A 17,712-nucleotide genomic window follows, 5' to 3' on the forward strand; every position below is an offset into this window, starting at 1 on the left:
ACATCGTCATCTGTTATTTGTGCAACTCGGCCTTATTAGGCAGACATTAATGTATATTGCTGTGTCCTTTATAACTCTACTAAATTGATTAATCAGTCTTGTTTCATTTCGTAACCTAGAGTTCATATTCTAGGGGTACGAGAATGTGTGTAGGTTTATGGTTCATTTCAAATAGCTCTTGATATAGCATTGTCAGCAGTAAAAAGTGTCAAACCACATCAAGAGCTGCATATACCGATTTGTAGAATTTTAGCTTCAAAATTAGTCTCAGAAAACAGCAGAGCTGTGTTATCTTGCGATTTATATTTAGTGAATGCATGCTAGTTTTGTTTTTTTAGTTTTAGTTTTAGTTTGTTTGCCAAGTTGTGGATTGTTATTAAAAATAATTTTGCAGTTCAAAGATAAATGTTTGGTTGGATATTTGTTTTTGTTCTTTTTTGCATCATGTCATGTAGTCAGAGTTTCCTCTGACCCTTGCTACCCCATTTTTTATATTTGGACGTTGGTGTTGGGGTGTAGGGTCCGAGTCCACTGCCTATCAAAAAGTTGTAATTCGCCAACACAATTTGGTTTCGGCATAGGGTAGCCGCTTACTTAAGCTGACCTAGCCAACATGAGCGACCTTTTATCAAGATATACCTGCATGAAATCGATAGAAATGCAACCATAGCATTTGTTAGATCTTTAATCCACTGACAGATGAGACGAAAGTACATCATTGCTGAAATTTGACCTGGATCTTGTTATTTGCATTTCTAGTCACATGACTACACACCTACTTGTCAATGACATCAGATGTCATATAGTCCCGTGATATTGACCATAAACAAATTTCCAAAGTTGTTGTACATAGAATTTGGAAATATTATATAGAAGTCACTTAATGTTTGTAAATAAATATAATGCATACCCTCAGAGGAAACTCGGACTACGTGTCATGGCACAGGCTTTTCAGTATTCCGTGACTGTTACCATTCTTGATACACCATTGAAGAAGGGCGCATTATTTGTCTGCAATATAGCAGACCATATCTTCATTCTTCTAGTAGCAAATAAACAGGTTTTTGCCCCACTGTCCCACTTTGCAGCCTTTCTGCTAACCTCTGTCTATACCCACCATGACCATTTAGCCCCTGCAAGAGCATTGTCTGTTGTTATTTTTTAATTTTGAATGTACACACACATGCACCTATGTGACATGAGTGATTGAGTCATGGTGGGTAGGGACTCACCCGGAAGGAAATGCCCGCAAAGAGGGCCAGTTGGAACGAACCCCGGAGCCATATTACTAGAACGCTAAAATCTCATGCCATGAGGTATGAACTCAGATAGGCAAGTCTGTGGTACCAATCAATATATGCACTGCCAAGCCTAGTACAATGAATGAATGTGTGTACTTATGGCAGCTTTTGCTATATATTGATTTTATTTACAGTGTGTTATAGTCTTTATAACCAATGATATGTGTGTTCATTGGTATTTTCAGGACTGGATTGTTGTGGCCCAGTTCTGTCTGGTTCATCTCAATATCTACTCCAAAAAAACTTCAAAAAGTTAAAAACACAGCTGCTCGGATCATGCTGGGATGCCGTGGTCTGGGCGCACCTCCCCGCTGCTCTGTGCCATGCACTGGCTATCCGTTCGATACAGAGTCAGACACAAGGTTTGTTCTCTGTGCTCCGTTTTGCTGATGGACTCTGGTCCAGCATACCTGTCCGGCCCCACCAGTGTGTACACACCGGCAGGGTACTTGCGCTCCTCTTCTGACAATCGTATACTCATTATTCCCACCATGAAAACAAAGTGATATGGACAGCGTTCTTTTGCATACCAGGACCCAGTAAAGTGGTATGAATTGCCCACTGAACTTAGACACAAAGACACAGTGATCACATTCAAGAGTGCTCTCAAATCTCACTTATTTCGACTGCAAGAGAGGACTTGGTAAAAACACTGTCAAATTTACAATAGTACAACAAAAGATGGAAGTCGTATGTATCTTCTACACAGATTTTGAATGCCTGAATGTTTAATTGGAAAGCTTTGCTAACAAAGACAAATGCACCTGATATTGAACGAAGAGTGCAAGGTACTTGACAGATCCCATGCTGGTTTTGTTATGTAGTAGTATGCCAGTCTTTTATCTTGGCCAGTGTGCTCCAGACACAGTTGAGGTGTTCCTCAGATTGATCAAAGTTACGGCAAAATGGATTCAGCAGCAGCTCTACTCACCAGCAGACACAAGTGATAATATTCTGAGTTCTCTGCAGCTACTCACTGCTGGATTTATGAGAAAGCTTTCACAGAAGAGCAAAACTGATCCACTGATGAAGAGCAAAGCTAGGCCAATGATTCCTGGCTCCAAAGTTTGCTATCACTGTGATTTCGCTGGCACATTACAGAGTTGCAGAACAAAACGTGTAATTTGTAGTTGAGAGTTTATCTCAGGAAAATAAAATTTCCTTTGGTGTTTCATAAGCAGTGGGGGTATGATGGCCACTTAATAATGCAAGCAGTAGCCACTGCATCAGACTCATCAATTAGCATGATGCTCATGCGCAGCAACTTGGAAAAATACATGGTGTTTTGGCTGGGACAATTGCCGTTTATTGAGTCAATACAATTTATGAATTTATCACTGGGGAAGTTAGTAAATAATCTGAGGCAAATTCAAGTCAATCATTTCCAGGTTAATAATCAGCAAGACAGACTTCAAAGACTCATTGCAGACCCAGCGTTTTTTTTAGTCCAGACAAATCTTCAGTGGCAAACGTTTTGCCTTTCACAGTAAAATATCAAAACTCAAGCTGACAAAACCAATCTATGTTGGTATGATCGTGCTGGACTTGTTGAAGCTGCTCATGTACAAATTTTATTAAGACAAGATCAAACCACTTTATTATGATCAGGTCAAGATTCTGTACACCGAGATTGATTTGCTGCTGATGCACAACACCACTGATAATAAGTATACATTGGCACAGCCAAGTTTGATGAATGAGTTTGATACCAACATTCCATGAGCGATTTTGCAGAAAGATCTTATACACGAACTGTACTTGTAATTTCTTCAAGACTGTCATGAATTCACACACACCGCAAATATGATCTGTTCCAAGAACCAGCACATGGGTGTAATATTATACCAATGCACTAAAGTGAGTTTGTCCCTGCTGGATACTAAGCAATGGGTACTCCCCAATGGAATTATCACTTACACGCTTGGCCTTCATGCTGTTACTGGTCAGTTTAGGATTGATATTGGTTAATGACATGCCAAAACAAATCCTGGTGGCAGTTCTATATTTGCTGGTCCGACCTGCAATTCCTCTCACACAAATGCATGGCTAGGTGGGTGATGTCCACCAGGTGATGATGGCATCAATCGGTAATGGGTTGACTGTTTTGGACTATCAGTCCATTCCAAAATTGTAAACACATCTATGGACCATACTGGGTCAGTGGCACAACATTGATTCCCACCTAACTGTCCAGGTGCATACACATACAGAACAAGCTTGTGAGTGGTTGTAATGGTGCTGGCTGTGAAATCATTTTTTTCCTGAGTAACAATAATGGTCTTTTATTGAATCGCACTGGCTAGTTTTAATCCATTCTTTCATGTGACTTCTTCAAGCACTTGACCAAGGTAGAATAATAGGAACTGTATTTGTAGATTTCAGGAAAGCTTTTGACATGGTGGATCATGAAATCCTTTTGAAGAAACTGAAAATCTACCAGTGTGATGAAAGAACAATTAGATGGTTTACTTCATACTTAAATGACAGAACACAACATGTTTATATAAATAATGTTCTGTCTGAACCTGAAACAATTAGATATGGAGTACCACAAGGCTCAATTCTAGGTCCACTACTATTCATTTTATTTATTAATGACCTACCACTTTTACTAAGAGACTCAATATCATCTACAGATCTCTATGCAGATGACACAACATTGTCAGACATCCAAAACACAAAGCATGAGCTCGAAATTTCTTTACAGAATGCACTAAACAAACTGGAAAACTGGTGCACATGTAATGGCATGGTGGTAAATACTGGTAAAACTAAAATATTACTTATCTCAACACGGCAAAGAAGGACAAATCTTGATAGTGATGAACTATGTCTGACATGGAAGGATACAAATCTGCAAATAGTCTGTCATGATAGGCTACTTGGTGTTCTGGTAGATAATAACCTATCATGGACTGAACATATCAAACATACCAGTAAAAAAGTCAATTCAAGTTTATGGCTTCTCAGTAGGATAAGACATTTTCTCCCTGAAAGGCACAGGAAACTATTTTATAACAGTTACATACAACCCTATTTGGACTACTGTAGTACAGTATGGGGTAATTCAAATGATAAAAACATAGCAAAGCTGGCACATCTTCAAAAAAGAGCATTTGGGCTAATATCAATCCAGAAAGAAAGCAAGGAAAGTTTAGCTGGTAGGTTAAAAATATTACCTATTAAAGACCGAATCTGTTTGAGAAAAGCCAAATTAATGTACAGGATATCTCAGAATAGTGCTCCTGAATATTTACAATCACTATTCCAGTATAGGCTACCTGGTAATACTCCCCACCTGCGATCCATGTCTACCAAACAGTATAAAATTCCCAAACCAAATAAGGAGTTATTTAAAAAAAGTTTCCAATACTCTGGAACTCTTCTCTGGAATAGTATTCCAGCTGAGATTAGAAATGCCCACTCTATTTCCTTCTTCCAAACCCAATATATCCAGTGGCTTAAGAGATGCAGCTTAAATAAATAAATTCTTTGTATGAGGGCCACAAGGTAGATTAGTTTTTAGCTAATTGTGTTACCCTCTTTAAATAAGGTCATTATTATTATTATTATTATTATTATGGCCGAATGACCCTTCTGCAAGAGTTATATTATATCATTCCAGAATAGCTTGGTCATGTTGTATGCTGACATGTCTGACATGTACTTCCACATGTTTATTTTGGCCAGCATCACAGCCACAGATCTAAGAAATTCTTTGCCAGTTTCCATTTTAACAATCGTGGCCATATTTGGACATAAACCAACCATGTGAAATCGTTTTTGATGTGGGTAAATAAATTGACACAACGTTTATTTAGCCAACCATGCTCAGGCAATCCCATGAGTGGCCTTGGCTGCACTGGCTAATTGTTCCTCTGCAGCATCACCTATCCAATATTAACGTTGACTGTAATATATTTTGGATAATGTGTGGCTTTTTGTGTCCATTAGTTACTTTGTTTATACTGGTATAATTGTTACCTTTAATGAGTGCCACCTAACGCAATCTTTGCTTTCATATCACATTTGATGACCCATCATGCGAATTGTTCTCGGAATGTTGGGTTAATTGCATTGAAGTCATGGATCAGATCTATATCAGCACGTTGACGTACATAGATATTATTGGATTCTTTATAAGAAAGGCAATGTTGGTAACACGTAGAATTAACACCATTGATAGGTATTTCACCAGGTTTTGGCTAGTTATTGTGAGAATTTAGTTGTATATCAATTCGTAAACAAATGCCAATGGAGCAACTGCAGAAACTATCACAGGTTTGCGAGAGGTGATTGGGGAGTCATAGATATACTCACAAAAGTTACCCAGGCTTTTAGCAAAGACGTGAAAAAGACACTTGCCAAATTACCAGACGTACCACCCAACTACAAGTCAGAGTTGCCAACAGAGCCTCAATTTTTTTAACGAAGTATCTCATCAGGCAATTTTTTAAAATCCTATCCCTGTCGCTCTTAACAGACCTTCTAAAAAGCACATCATAAGAATATCATCAAAGACATGTGAACTTTGAATGGCCTAAAATAGTATTCATGGAGTTTATGGCATAGAAACAAGCTATGGGTAGTCGGTGGAATTATTTAAGCAAACACATACTGCTTTTAAAGAAGGAAGAACTGAAGAAGGCAAAGCACTATGGAAAGAATTTTTACAATTTCAACCAGTGGAACCACAATCAGTGATACAGAGAAAACCAGAGGTGACAGCTGTACCAGAATAAGAAGAATTAGAACAACAACAACGTGCCACACCTGTGCCTCCATCAGCAAAACCCCAGAAGGGAAATGGCCTAAACAAAACTGTACCAAAGCGATGTGTAGAACCATTAAACGAAGAGTCAGTTGCAAAGATTGCACTAAAAAACAATTAAACCAAGACCTGTGTGCACACAGGAGAAAGAAGAAGAATTTCAGAAACGGATGGCTAAACATTGTTTATTTGTTTATTTGCAGCAGTAATGACTCCACCTGGGAAAAAGGCGATTATCAAACGAGCAGAAAATCAATACAAATTTGATGAGTGGGTCGAAGAAAACTTTTCTACACATCCATCAGTTTGTGGACGTAAAGAATGAAACGAAAGGAAGCAGTAGAAAAGTATACAGGATATTAGTCAAAGCAAGGAAGCAGCCTTGGTGGTGGTCGGATTGTTTTTGGTGATGTAAATGGTTTTGACAACCCTAATTTTAACACCTTAACAATCGGTTATTGTTACAGTAGTAGATGGAGCCAAGTAACACAATTAATCAATAATCAACCCGGTGAATGAGCAATTATACGTAACAAACCCGACTCTGGTACTCCAAAATGACAGCAATATGTTTGAAAGCTAACAATAAAATTTGATCTGAAGCAATGCACCTCTATCCATATGTTTACTTAATGGTCTTTGGCGTTTCTGTTTAATATACGACTTTTTGTCATTGTATACAATTAATGGAATCTGACTGGTGATTTGGTCGTGGAATTTACAAACAGGGTATTAGACCATTTAGTAGCAGATGTCAACATTGATGTTAATATTGTTATACTTGTTGATGAATATGTGCGTTAGAGTGTTGTTATGCTCTCGCATAAACTGCAATATAATGATAGTAAGTACCATATAAATTGATAGCTCGAACTACACTGATGTACCAATGACGACTTGAGGTCAGCTAGGTGTTATATCATTAACACGTGAAAACACTGATACGTTGACTGCAGGATCAGGTGAAAAAACACTGAGATTGTTTTTACACTAGGGAAGTAGCATTTTTACTGGTGTATCCACACCAGTTATGTTCACCATTTAATATTTTAAACCAACATTGACTAAAATGAGAAAAGAATGGTATCGACTGTTATGCAATAAGGTCGCACTTGTTTGGGTAACAGTTATTGGAAAAAATGGACATTAGATGTAAAAGTTGCTGGCGCAATCAGCATCTATTTCAGTGAAAAGGGTGTAAGAAAACCAGAATGCTTAATCGCTGTAGATTAAAGTATTTCTGAGATAGAGGTTTTCTAAGATTGTATGACATTTCTACCAGTATAAAGGGTACTGGCTAGATGTGCGAGTGGGTATTGTGCCTGCACATGATGATGAGACCAAACAAAGTTTGCATGTTGTGCAATTAAAATATGCAACTGTATTATTAATAGAAGAACTATGACGATCCTTCAGTCCTACTGGTGTAAAAGAAATAAACAAAGCGGAACAATAACTGCGAGATGAAATTAACAAGAGAACTGTGTTGATTGTGAAATACATTAGCATGCGTATTAGGTCATACATACTATTTGCCATGCTGCTGTGGCAGCAGCTGTTGGTCTTGGTGTGACTTTAATCATGACAACATCAACAATTGTAGGTGCACCAATCGTTGTTGTTGTCTGAGCTATATTAATAGTAACCAGTTTCTCTGGTGGTGCGAGCAAATTCATTTTGATGAGATTACATTCACGAGTACTCATCTATTCCAAACTTCCAGAATAGATTACTTGCAGCTTCACAGAGCAGTCTCAGTATGATCAATAAATTGTACTTGGTAGCAATCTAGAATGAAATAATGAGTTTGAGAGTTCTGGTGGAAATGGAACATCAGACAGTTATGAGCACAAAGAAGGAATAACACGGATTTACAGGCAGAAAAGTCAAATAAGAAACAATTCAGCATGCGCATACTGATCGCTACCATAGACTTGCTTGTTAGATACATCTATCTCTGTATGATTTGTTGTTGTTTCTACAATCACTGCAGAGTAGAGTATCTAGTAGTACAAAACTGGGGTATATTCCCACTGAACCTTTTTGGTGGTATCTCCATCCAGACAAGGGGCTACCATGACTGAATCACTTGTGTGCTTCATTGTACATTTAGAACTAAAAGTGAACAACAGACAGTACTCACATAGGGACTAAATCGTCATGGTAGGTAGAGACGAGGACAGGTGTAAAGGCTGCAAAGTGGCTAGTGGGACAAAACTCCAGTTCGAAATACTCCTCAACAACGACTTATGATGATGGAGTACTCTAAGTACTTAACACCAATGGTGCATTATGAATGGTGGTCGTCTAGGTTAATAATTCTGATAAATGGTATTAAAGGGTTCACTTTTATTGAGAACTGATCACTTTTGATGCTCGTGCTGTGAATAGTGATGAGTTGGGAAGAAAGTGAAGTAAATTTTAAATATTATATGATATAAGAAAAGAAAATAAATCACATAAATTATATGAACTATAAAGTCTAATCTCTCTGATTGTAAGGTGTATGTGCATGTTAAAGCATGTTTCATATTGCTTGTTATGAGAGCTGCAGTGCCTCTGCCAGAGAAGGAAGTTTGATCCAGTTTATATTTATTATAAGAATGAATACGAATGACAAATGCCTAAGGTAATATTTAACCATAGATGATTTTTGTGTGAAAAATTTGTCTTTAGGGCCTGATTTGGATTTCAACAATAAAATTAAAATTAAATTTGAAAACTTTCCAGTATTTGCATCAACATAAAAAGCCATGAAAGAAGTTGACTGCCACCCCACTCCACCCCGTGACTCCAAAGTAATTGTTATTTTCATGATTTGATGATGAAGTTGCTATATGCTAATGTCAACATGAACCTTTAACGTAAACTTGATAGAAACATAATTTTGAACCTTTAATAGTTTTACATACTTCAGTGTGAAATCAGTGCTTTTTCTTGCCAGCTAAAGTATAGCACTGCTGAAATAAAAGACCAGTATGAAGACCATAATTTCCATATTTCAAGAAAATAAGAAACGTTATTCATATTCAGGAAACATTATACAATAAGGAATACTTTCTCTTGGAAACAATTCATGGTGACTTGTGTATGAGTAAATATATTAATTAGCTCTGTATTTATAACAATACAGCAGACTGTTTTAAATTAGATTCAGCAGACCTTTGAAACTAAAATCTGTTTTGCCTGATAATGATGTTTATATTTGACATACTGTTTCTGAGCGAGAGAACACTATTTGCCTCAAAAAAGATTTCACAGAGGTATCTGTGGCATTAATATATCAGGAAATGTCCCTATTTTGAGGTCACCAAAAGTGATTGGAAGGAATAACAATGTACACTTTACTCAACAGAAATAGTTTGATGAATTATATGCAACACGCATAGACCAAGCAAGACAACATGCAAGAAGCTGGTAGAAACTGATGATGTCATTAAATGTTAAATGGGCTGTCGGCATTTACAAGTCTCTAGTCTCCAGAGAGCTTATTCAGAATCCTGTCTATTTCTGTATTGTCAGCTGCATCATCTACAAGTTTCTTTTTGCATTTTGCCTTCACAATTGCTCTTTCATCATCACTTCCGTTCACTAAGTCAGTCATGTCAACATTAAGATGGAGAAAAAAAATGAATGAGATTCAAAGTCACTATTGTCACGAATAAAAATCAGGCTAATAAATAATCGAGCTTAGCCTGTGTCTGTTCTGTTTGTAATCAACTGCTTATAACAAGGCACAAGCATGTGCATGATGCATATATTGAATGTTTTTCTATACCAGTGTCCTGTACAGCACAGGTTTTTTCAAGTCCATCAGTTGCAGTTGTTCATCAGTATATAAAATAATCTAGGGTGATTTTCCTGAACTATTTACCACAGACTGTATAAAGGGATGGTTCCTGCTTACGTGGTTTTCAGTTGTTGTTTCTGCTACATTTCTTGTGTTACCACATATATGTTATGTTTTCCTGTTCTGTATTTTGTGTCTGTAACTTGTTTAATGCTTCTCTGACCACTTAACTCAGAGCACTTCAGTTTCAGTTTTGAAAAAGAATGCTAAGTTTATTTGTTGGAAGGCGTTCATACGTGTTTGTTGGAAGGCGTTCATACGTGTCATCCATTAAAAATGTAAGGATGACCATGTGTTCATCACAGTTGGGTTAAAATTTCCATGGTGAGCTAGACTTAAAAATTTACCGATTTATTGGTGTAAAGACAGACTGCCATGTAAAGTTAGCCACATAACTTGTTTCTTATAGTTGGCGTCAGGTTTCATTGTAGTGTAGTACCTTTAAAGGATTATTTTATTGTCAGAAGATGGTTGTTCGGAAAGAGGGACACATTCTTGTTTAATTATTGTTCCATACAACCCATTTCTAAGTATTATTTTTGTCAGGCCTTCATTTGCTACAATGAGGTAATGGGTGGTAGGACAGGTACATTTTAACTCACAGTCATCAGAAAAATTGCTTTTAGTTTTTTGTTTGATTTCATTAGTTACATGGATGGCTTCATTTATTACCAGAAAGTAAACATTTGTTTAGGTCTTTAGGTAAAGATATCAGTGGAGTTGACAAGAATGTGCAAGTTTAACAGCTAAATCTGTGTCCATGAATGTTCCGTTAGAATGTCCAATTGCAGTTATTTTCTAGATTGTTCTCTTGGACAGGAATCAGAGGAAATGTTTGTGGAACTGACATCTGTACTCTCAACAACATCTTTGTCTTGATTAAGGATGGCATCTCTAGATGTGGATGATAAATCGTCAATAACTTTGTACGTCATGTATGTGGAAGATATATCACCTTTGAAGTGTTCTATTGTAGCATTATCGGTTTCCACTGATGAAGAGTTGACTTTGTTATTTACTGGTTGCTTCCTAAAAAAGGAATCATTATTTGTGTCAGATGGCATAGTGATACGCATAACGTCTTTTGTGTAGGCTTACATAGTGGGTTGGCATGAAGTGTCTGCTGTTGCGCGTAAAAATAACCAGAGTCCTTATTACAGTATCTGAGAGAGAGAGAGTGAGAATTTAAATTCTTTCTTTGATGTAAACTTCTGACAAATACTTTGCTGACATTCAGTCTATTTACCAAAACAAATTGGAATAATTTCTTTTTGGTTTGTTCTGGAATTTTCAGTTTATTCTGGACAGTTTAGGAGGCAACTGATAACGTAATGGATGATCCAAAGTTTATCTTCAATGCGGATTGGATTTCTGAGCATAAAATAGTGCAACAACCCTAAAAGATGAAGGATAAAGTGGTGGGCTTCAACCCACGTGTTGTAGTTGCACAAACCAGCACTGCTGGAACCGATTGTAAAGCTGTGAGCTCCATGCAAATAATACAGGCATAGAAAGAAGTTGAAAGCGACAAAACCAATAAAAGAGTTCGTAGTGGGAGGCATACAGTGGGTCTTGTAGCCATCTGGTATCTCTGCTAAGTGACTAGTCTAATAAATCAATCCTCCAAATCTAGGTTGATACTGAGGGGCGATATGTGGGTCTGATGTCACCTGTTCATTCAAATGTGTAATTTTAATGCATGCAAATCGTCCCAGAACACACCTGTGTACAATTTATACACTGGTATTTGGTAACATCTGTATCTAGCTCAAAACGCAAAATGGCCATAAGACAGAGGGTTATGCTATTCCTTGTTCCAGAAATATAATGTATATATTACCAAAAGAACCCTTCAGCCAATGGCAGCTCCACAGCTGTAAGAAATAAAAGTATATGTATAAAATGTACACCTATGTGTGCAGACAAATTTGGCTGCCGATTTTTGCAGGTTTTAATAAGTAAGCAATATCAGCCTCTTAACTGCGGGTCAGTATTATCATGGGTGAGGGGCTGAGTTCTTCAGCCTCAAAACTAAGCAGCTAGCTTTATCGCTTGTTTGCGTATCACAAGAGGAAAATAGCAAAGAACGTGACAGCTATTGTAATGGTTTCCAACCAGTTAGTTGATGGCATTTACTGCAGTCTCCGGCAAGAACGACATGATTAACCTGATAATTCCATACAGAGCCGATGCATTTTCTCCCAGTGTTTTCAGCATTCCAGCCACTCACCCCAAATTCTTTTTTACATGCTGGAATCTGGTTTATGTACCTGGTCAGGTGATGGAATTTTTTGTGCCACCAGTGCTTGTGGTCCTGGCCACTGCAGATACAACTATGCAAAGGATGTACTCCAGAATTGTAAGAATAGAAACTATTATGATTCCATGTTCATGGAAGAGTGTTCTCAGGCTATGGACTAGGGTTATATATTCATGGAGAATTTTGCTGATGATCTCTTTTATCTTCCTAAACTTTAAGTTTAAAGGGCTACTTCTCATGCTGGCAAACGCTAGCCATGGCAATATTTGCCTTCCAGACTTTTAATACGATCTCATATCCTGACTCATCCTTTATCTTTTGATAGTGATAGGCTCTTGTTGTTTTTCAGTTGGGTCATTCTTTCTTATTTTCAATGGTGATGTGGTTATTGAGAATAGTGAGGTCCGATGTGTCACATAATGTACTCTTTAAAGCGCAGTGTTGGAAACAAAAATTGCTTGCACTAGGAGGCTTTTGAGAAACTGTGCTGTTCCTAATAATCGCATTGTCTTCTGATCCTGCTGCAGCTAGTGGCTTATAATCTTCCAGCCTCAATGTTTCAGTTATGTTCTCATCCTGAACTTGTGTTTAGCCGAAATCTGTCAGTTTTCTAGGCCTAAAGTTCAGGCAGCGAAATCAACTGATGCCTTTGTAGCATGGATGAGTATAAGAATCTTTTTGGTTTACCATTGTGCACTGCAAGGGTACCATCTTTCACGTTTCATATTTGTTCATGTCATTTGACTTCAAGCTGCTAAATGATCACATGCCATTCTCCCAAACCTCTCAGAACACCCACCTTTGAGTTGATGTTTGCAAATATGGATAATCATGATCAGAAACAGAGGGGAGAACTATGCCATCAGAACTGGTCCAAAGCATTATAAATCAGTATATAGATAAAGTGGTTATTCTATATTTGATAAATTAAACAAGACTTACCAAGTCGAAGTTTGATTGTAATTTCATGAACCCCATAAGTGCCTTAGTGATCACATGAGATGACGCTGGTCACGTGGTTGGTCAGTCTTGAGAGCAAAAGAAATGGAAGCCTCAATGTGTTATTGGGTGGGAAGTATTAAGGGTGGGCATGTGATCACTAAGGCACTTATGGGGTTCATGAAATTACAATCAAACTTCGACTTGGTAAGTCTTGTTTAATTTATCAATTTCACTTCCCCCATAAGTGCCTCGTGATCCCATGAGATTTCAGAGCGAGGCTTCCATTTATGGAATTGATTAACAACAACTAAAACCCAAAAAAGAAGAAATTTTATATGTTGATATCAAACCAGACAACCCAAAATTAAGATGTATATTACATTACCATTATACAATTCTGGATGCAGACAAAACCTTTGTACTGAATTCAGTCTGGTCTGTAACAGGCTTCTTATAAAATTTTCTGAAAGTACAGGCACTAGCCCAGCCAGCTGCCTTCAAAATTGTACCCAATGGTACCCCTTTTGCACAGGCTGCAGAAACAGATGCAGCCCTTGTGCTATGAGCCTGGAAAACTGCGGTATCAATACCAGACTTTCTCATAACAGTCTTTATCCAGTTTGATATTGTGCTTTTGGCAACTTTTTTATGTGGAGATTGTGTGCTGATAAATAACTGTGTTTCAGAATTTCTCAAAAGCTTAGTCCGTTGCAAATAACACTGTAAACAAGAAACAACACACAATTTTTTGTCAAAAGGATAAGATTCAAAAACAAAAGGTTCCAGGTGTTTACCTGGTTTAGATTGTTTCAGCAATGAAGAAATGTGTATTTGTACACTGTTTACACCAAATTTAATGCCATTTGTCTGCATAAGGTGAAGTGTCTGACACCTCTGTCCTGTCAACAAAGCAAGCAGCATGACTAACTTCATAGTAAGTTCCTGTAACGATAATTGGTCATTGCCTTGTAAAGAGAGAAAATAGTTAAACACAAGCCGCACATCCCACACAAAAGTGTATTTTGGAAATGAAGGCTTTGCAATGAACACTCCTCTCATAAATCTCTTAAGTAAAATATTCTTGCTTAGTCTGGATTTAGAAGTAAGACTAACTAATGATGAAATTGCAGATCTAGCTGTATTTACAGAACTATAACCTAAACCTCTATCTACTAATTCTGTTAAAAGCTCTACAACAATAGTCACAGGTGGGTCAAATGGATTAATCTGTCTCTGATTTGAAAATAGCATCCACTTTTGGAGATGACCCCAATACTGTTTTTTAGTTGATATTCTCCATGAATTGATGATGAGGCAGGCAGCCCTCTCTGATAATCCTTGACTTTTGAGTGCTGTCCTGATAAGTGAAAAACACCCATCTTCAATTTTTGGAGGGGGTGTCGTCGTTGTGGATTGTGTGCCAAGTGTAGAATGTCTTGTGGACGTGGCAGTAGAAAACAAGGACCGACTACAGCATGCAGGAGACTCGGAAACCAGGGTTGCGTTGTCCATAGTGGTGCCACCAAAATAACATCTGCTTCGTCTTGGGCCATTTTTTGCAGCACTGCTCCCAACATACTGAAAGGTGGAAAACAATAATGACGATTGTAATTCCATTTTAAAGAAAAAGCATCAACTGCTATAGCTTTTGGGTCAGGTCGGTATGAAACATAACTTGGAACTTGGTGATTTAGCCTGGAGGCAAATAAATCCACATCTATGTGCCCATACACTTTAATGATTGCATTGAAGACTGTAGCACTTAACTTCCATTCAGAATCATCATTTATGTTTCTAGACAATCTATCTGCATCACAATTTAGTGTTCCCGGCAAATGAGAAACACTTAACCAGATACCCCTAACTGTACACCACAGCCAGATATCATGTGATAATTTATGCAGTTTAGAAATGCGGCCCCCCATTTTTTTCACATATGAAACTGCTACAGAGTTATCCATGTAGATGCGCACATGTGTGTTCGTCACTTTGGAACAAAAAGATTGTAATGTCAAAAAACATGCTTTCAGTTCCAAGAAATTAATATGATACAGTTGTTCCTTTTGATCCCAATGACCACCTGTTTCAGCTTTGGTTGTATGATTTACTCCCCCCCAACCAACAAGGGAGCTGTCACTGGTCAAGACAACTTGTGGTTCACCATGTGAAACCACTTTATAACTGGCGGACACATTAGATATCCACCAAGATATACACTGTCGGCTCTCTTCCGAAAGAGACAAATAAGCATCGAAATTACCTTTATGTATCTTTAAGTATTTATCTTTTTCATGTTCTAGATCTTTATAATATAAAGGTGCATACTCTACGCCTGGTTCGCAAGCAACAAGCATTCCCACAAGTTGAGCTAATTCACGAATAGTGATGTTCCGTTTCCGCAGTATGTCAGAACAATGAGCAACGATACTGTCTGCTTTATCTTGAGTTAGTCGGACAGTCATTGTGACAGAGTCTAGCAAAAATCCAACAAATACTATTTTTTGGGTGGGTTCAAACACAGATTTTCTGGGGTGAACGGTTAAGCCCAAGCCATCAAATGTACGAACTGTTTCCATAACATTTTGCCTACACTGATCATAAGATGCCCCTAACAAACAACTATCGTCAATGTATGCCACATTTGTGAACCCCTTTTGTCTCAATGATGCAAAAACTGGCTTCAGTAGCTTGGTGAAAACGCGTGGTGCAGATGCCAAACCATTTGGCAAACAGGTAAATTCATATATATTCCCAAACCACTGAAAACGCAAATATTTCCTATGTATCTGAGCCACAGGAACGGAATAGTAGGCATCCTTCAAATCAACAGATGCAAAGAAACAATTTTTTCTCATGGCATTAACAGCTGTTTTCAAAGTTTCCATTTTAAAATGTATCTTCTCAACATTTGTATTGAATTGTTTTAAATTCAAAATAAGTCTCACAGACCCATCTTTTTTAGGTCTAATGAAAATGTTTGAAAAATACTGTCCAGGTTTTGAATAAACTTTACGAATAATACCTTTTGCAAGAAAATTATTAATTTCAGCATTTATCAGTTTCTCTTCAGTTATTGAGACTTTAAGTTGGTTAGGTATACACGTTTGCACAGGTTGCTGTTCAAACTCTATTTCATAGCCTTTCACAGTATTCAGAATCCAAGGATCAGAAGTAATATTCTGCCATGCATCAAACCATGCTGAAATTTTCCCAGCAACAAAATTGTCAGGTGTATTGATCATACAAGAAACATATGTACTTACATGAGGCTGCATACAAATAGCCTGGGAAGATCTTACTGATCCTTCCGATGTTTGAGAAATCCAGTTCCTTGTTTCTGGACTTTTTTGAAACCCTGTCTCCAGCGATGATTTTGCTGCCCCTGATAATTTTGGTGTCGGAGGTGTCCGGTCCGTGAATAAGAACGTCCTAAAAAAGGCACATTGCTTTTAAAATTTGATGCCACCTGACGTTTTGCTGCTTCTTGTTGCTTTTTTCCCAGCAGCTGAGTCCCAGCCTTCTGGGATTCATTTAGCTTAGTTACCTGCCCATTCAGGTTATCTCCAAAAAGCCAGTATGTGATGGGATTCGATGCAGCACAGATGGGCTGATACATGTCGGTTAGCTCAGGTTTTATTAAGTCACGACGCTTAAAACTGAAGTCGCTGAACAAAAACGATGACATTTTAAAGGTATCCATGACAAGGTCCCTAACTGAATCTAACGGCAATTCTCGAAGATTATTTCTATGCTTTTTGAACAATTCCAATGCCCTTAAGGTAGGGACCAAAATTTGCCCTAACTGAGTTTGCAACTTTTGCAGCAGTATATCCACACTCTTTGCCTGTTTTGACATTGCATTCCAGACCTCAATATTGACTCTTGGCACCTTTAAATTGTCACAATTGCCTGGTCTGGGATACTTCTCCTGCAAGGGTTTTAGCTTGTCGGAGGTTAACACAGAACGTAGTCCTTTATTGAGGACTTCCGCTAATTTGTCATCCACATTTGGACCAGCTTTTTGATGTTCCAGGACAAAACTTTCCAAGTCCGTAAACAAATCATCATCATCATTTGCACTGACCTCAGCGGAATCTGCATCTGGCATAATTAAACCTGCAACATCCACATCCGAGTCGACGTCCCCTTTATCGTGCACAGTGTCCAAATCCTTTTCAAACTGCCCTAGGTGTGCCGATCCTGCAGAAACCGCAGTTGATGTGTTTGGCATTTGGGTTTTATTAGAAACACTCGCCAAGATCTGTTCCATTTTTGTCATGCGCGCATGCATTTTGGACATAACATCCGCGTTTTGTGTCCACAACTGACATTGCATGGCCAATTCTTTATCCAGGGTAGCCATATTGATTGTTTGGGCGGAAATCACGTGACTTGCGCCAGTATCAGACAATGACGTCATGTCTTCTTGTTGTAATGGTCGACTTAATGTAGCTTTCCCCAGTTGCCCAACATGTGCCCCACTAGACCTCATACCTATGGTGGCAGTTGCTGATGGCGAATGCATTCGTTTCCCCATCAGACCCGTACCGGAAACCGTACTCACATCATCTGTGACGTTTCCTTTGCG

The 17,712-nt window shown here is 38.1% G+C and overlaps 2 protein-coding genes across 3 annotated transcripts in view; one reads left to right on the forward strand and one right to left on the reverse strand.

Annotated features, from left to right (window-relative positions):
• Positions 1-17,712, forward strand: part of LOC149794970 (E3 ubiquitin-protein ligase MID1-like) — a 43,198-nt gene that overhangs the window by 11,694 nt on the left and 13,792 nt on the right. The window contains exon 3 of one of the 2 annotated variants that reach the window (XM_089964633.1): positions 6,276-6,976. The exons of the other annotated variant lie outside the window; for it this stretch is intronic. Coding sequence (XP_089820759.1) covers positions 6,276-6,397 — 122 coding nt within the window. The 3' untranslated portion in view covers positions 6,398-6,976. Of the gene's footprint in view, positions 1-6,275; positions 6,977-17,712 lie in introns of those variants that run through there. 2 annotated transcript variants of the gene reach the window in all.
• LOC149794971 (uncharacterized) lies at positions 13,478-17,394 on the reverse strand. The gene is made up of 3 exons (XM_089966197.1): positions 16,928-17,394; positions 16,388-16,553; positions 13,478-14,702 (listed from the first exon to the last, which is right to left on the reverse strand). Exons 1-3 carry the CDS (start codon positions 17,392-17,394, stop codon positions 13,512-13,514), a joined length of 1,824 nt encoding a protein of 607 aa, XP_089822323.1. The 3' UTR covers positions 13,478-13,511.

Source organism: Sinohyriopsis cumingii, chromosome 7 (assembly GCF_028554795.1).
Source record: "Sinohyriopsis cumingii isolate HCF-2022 chromosome 7, ASM2855479v2, whole genome shotgun sequence".
Taxonomy (NCBI): Eukaryota; Metazoa; Mollusca; class Bivalvia; order Unionida; family Unionidae; genus Sinohyriopsis; species Sinohyriopsis cumingii.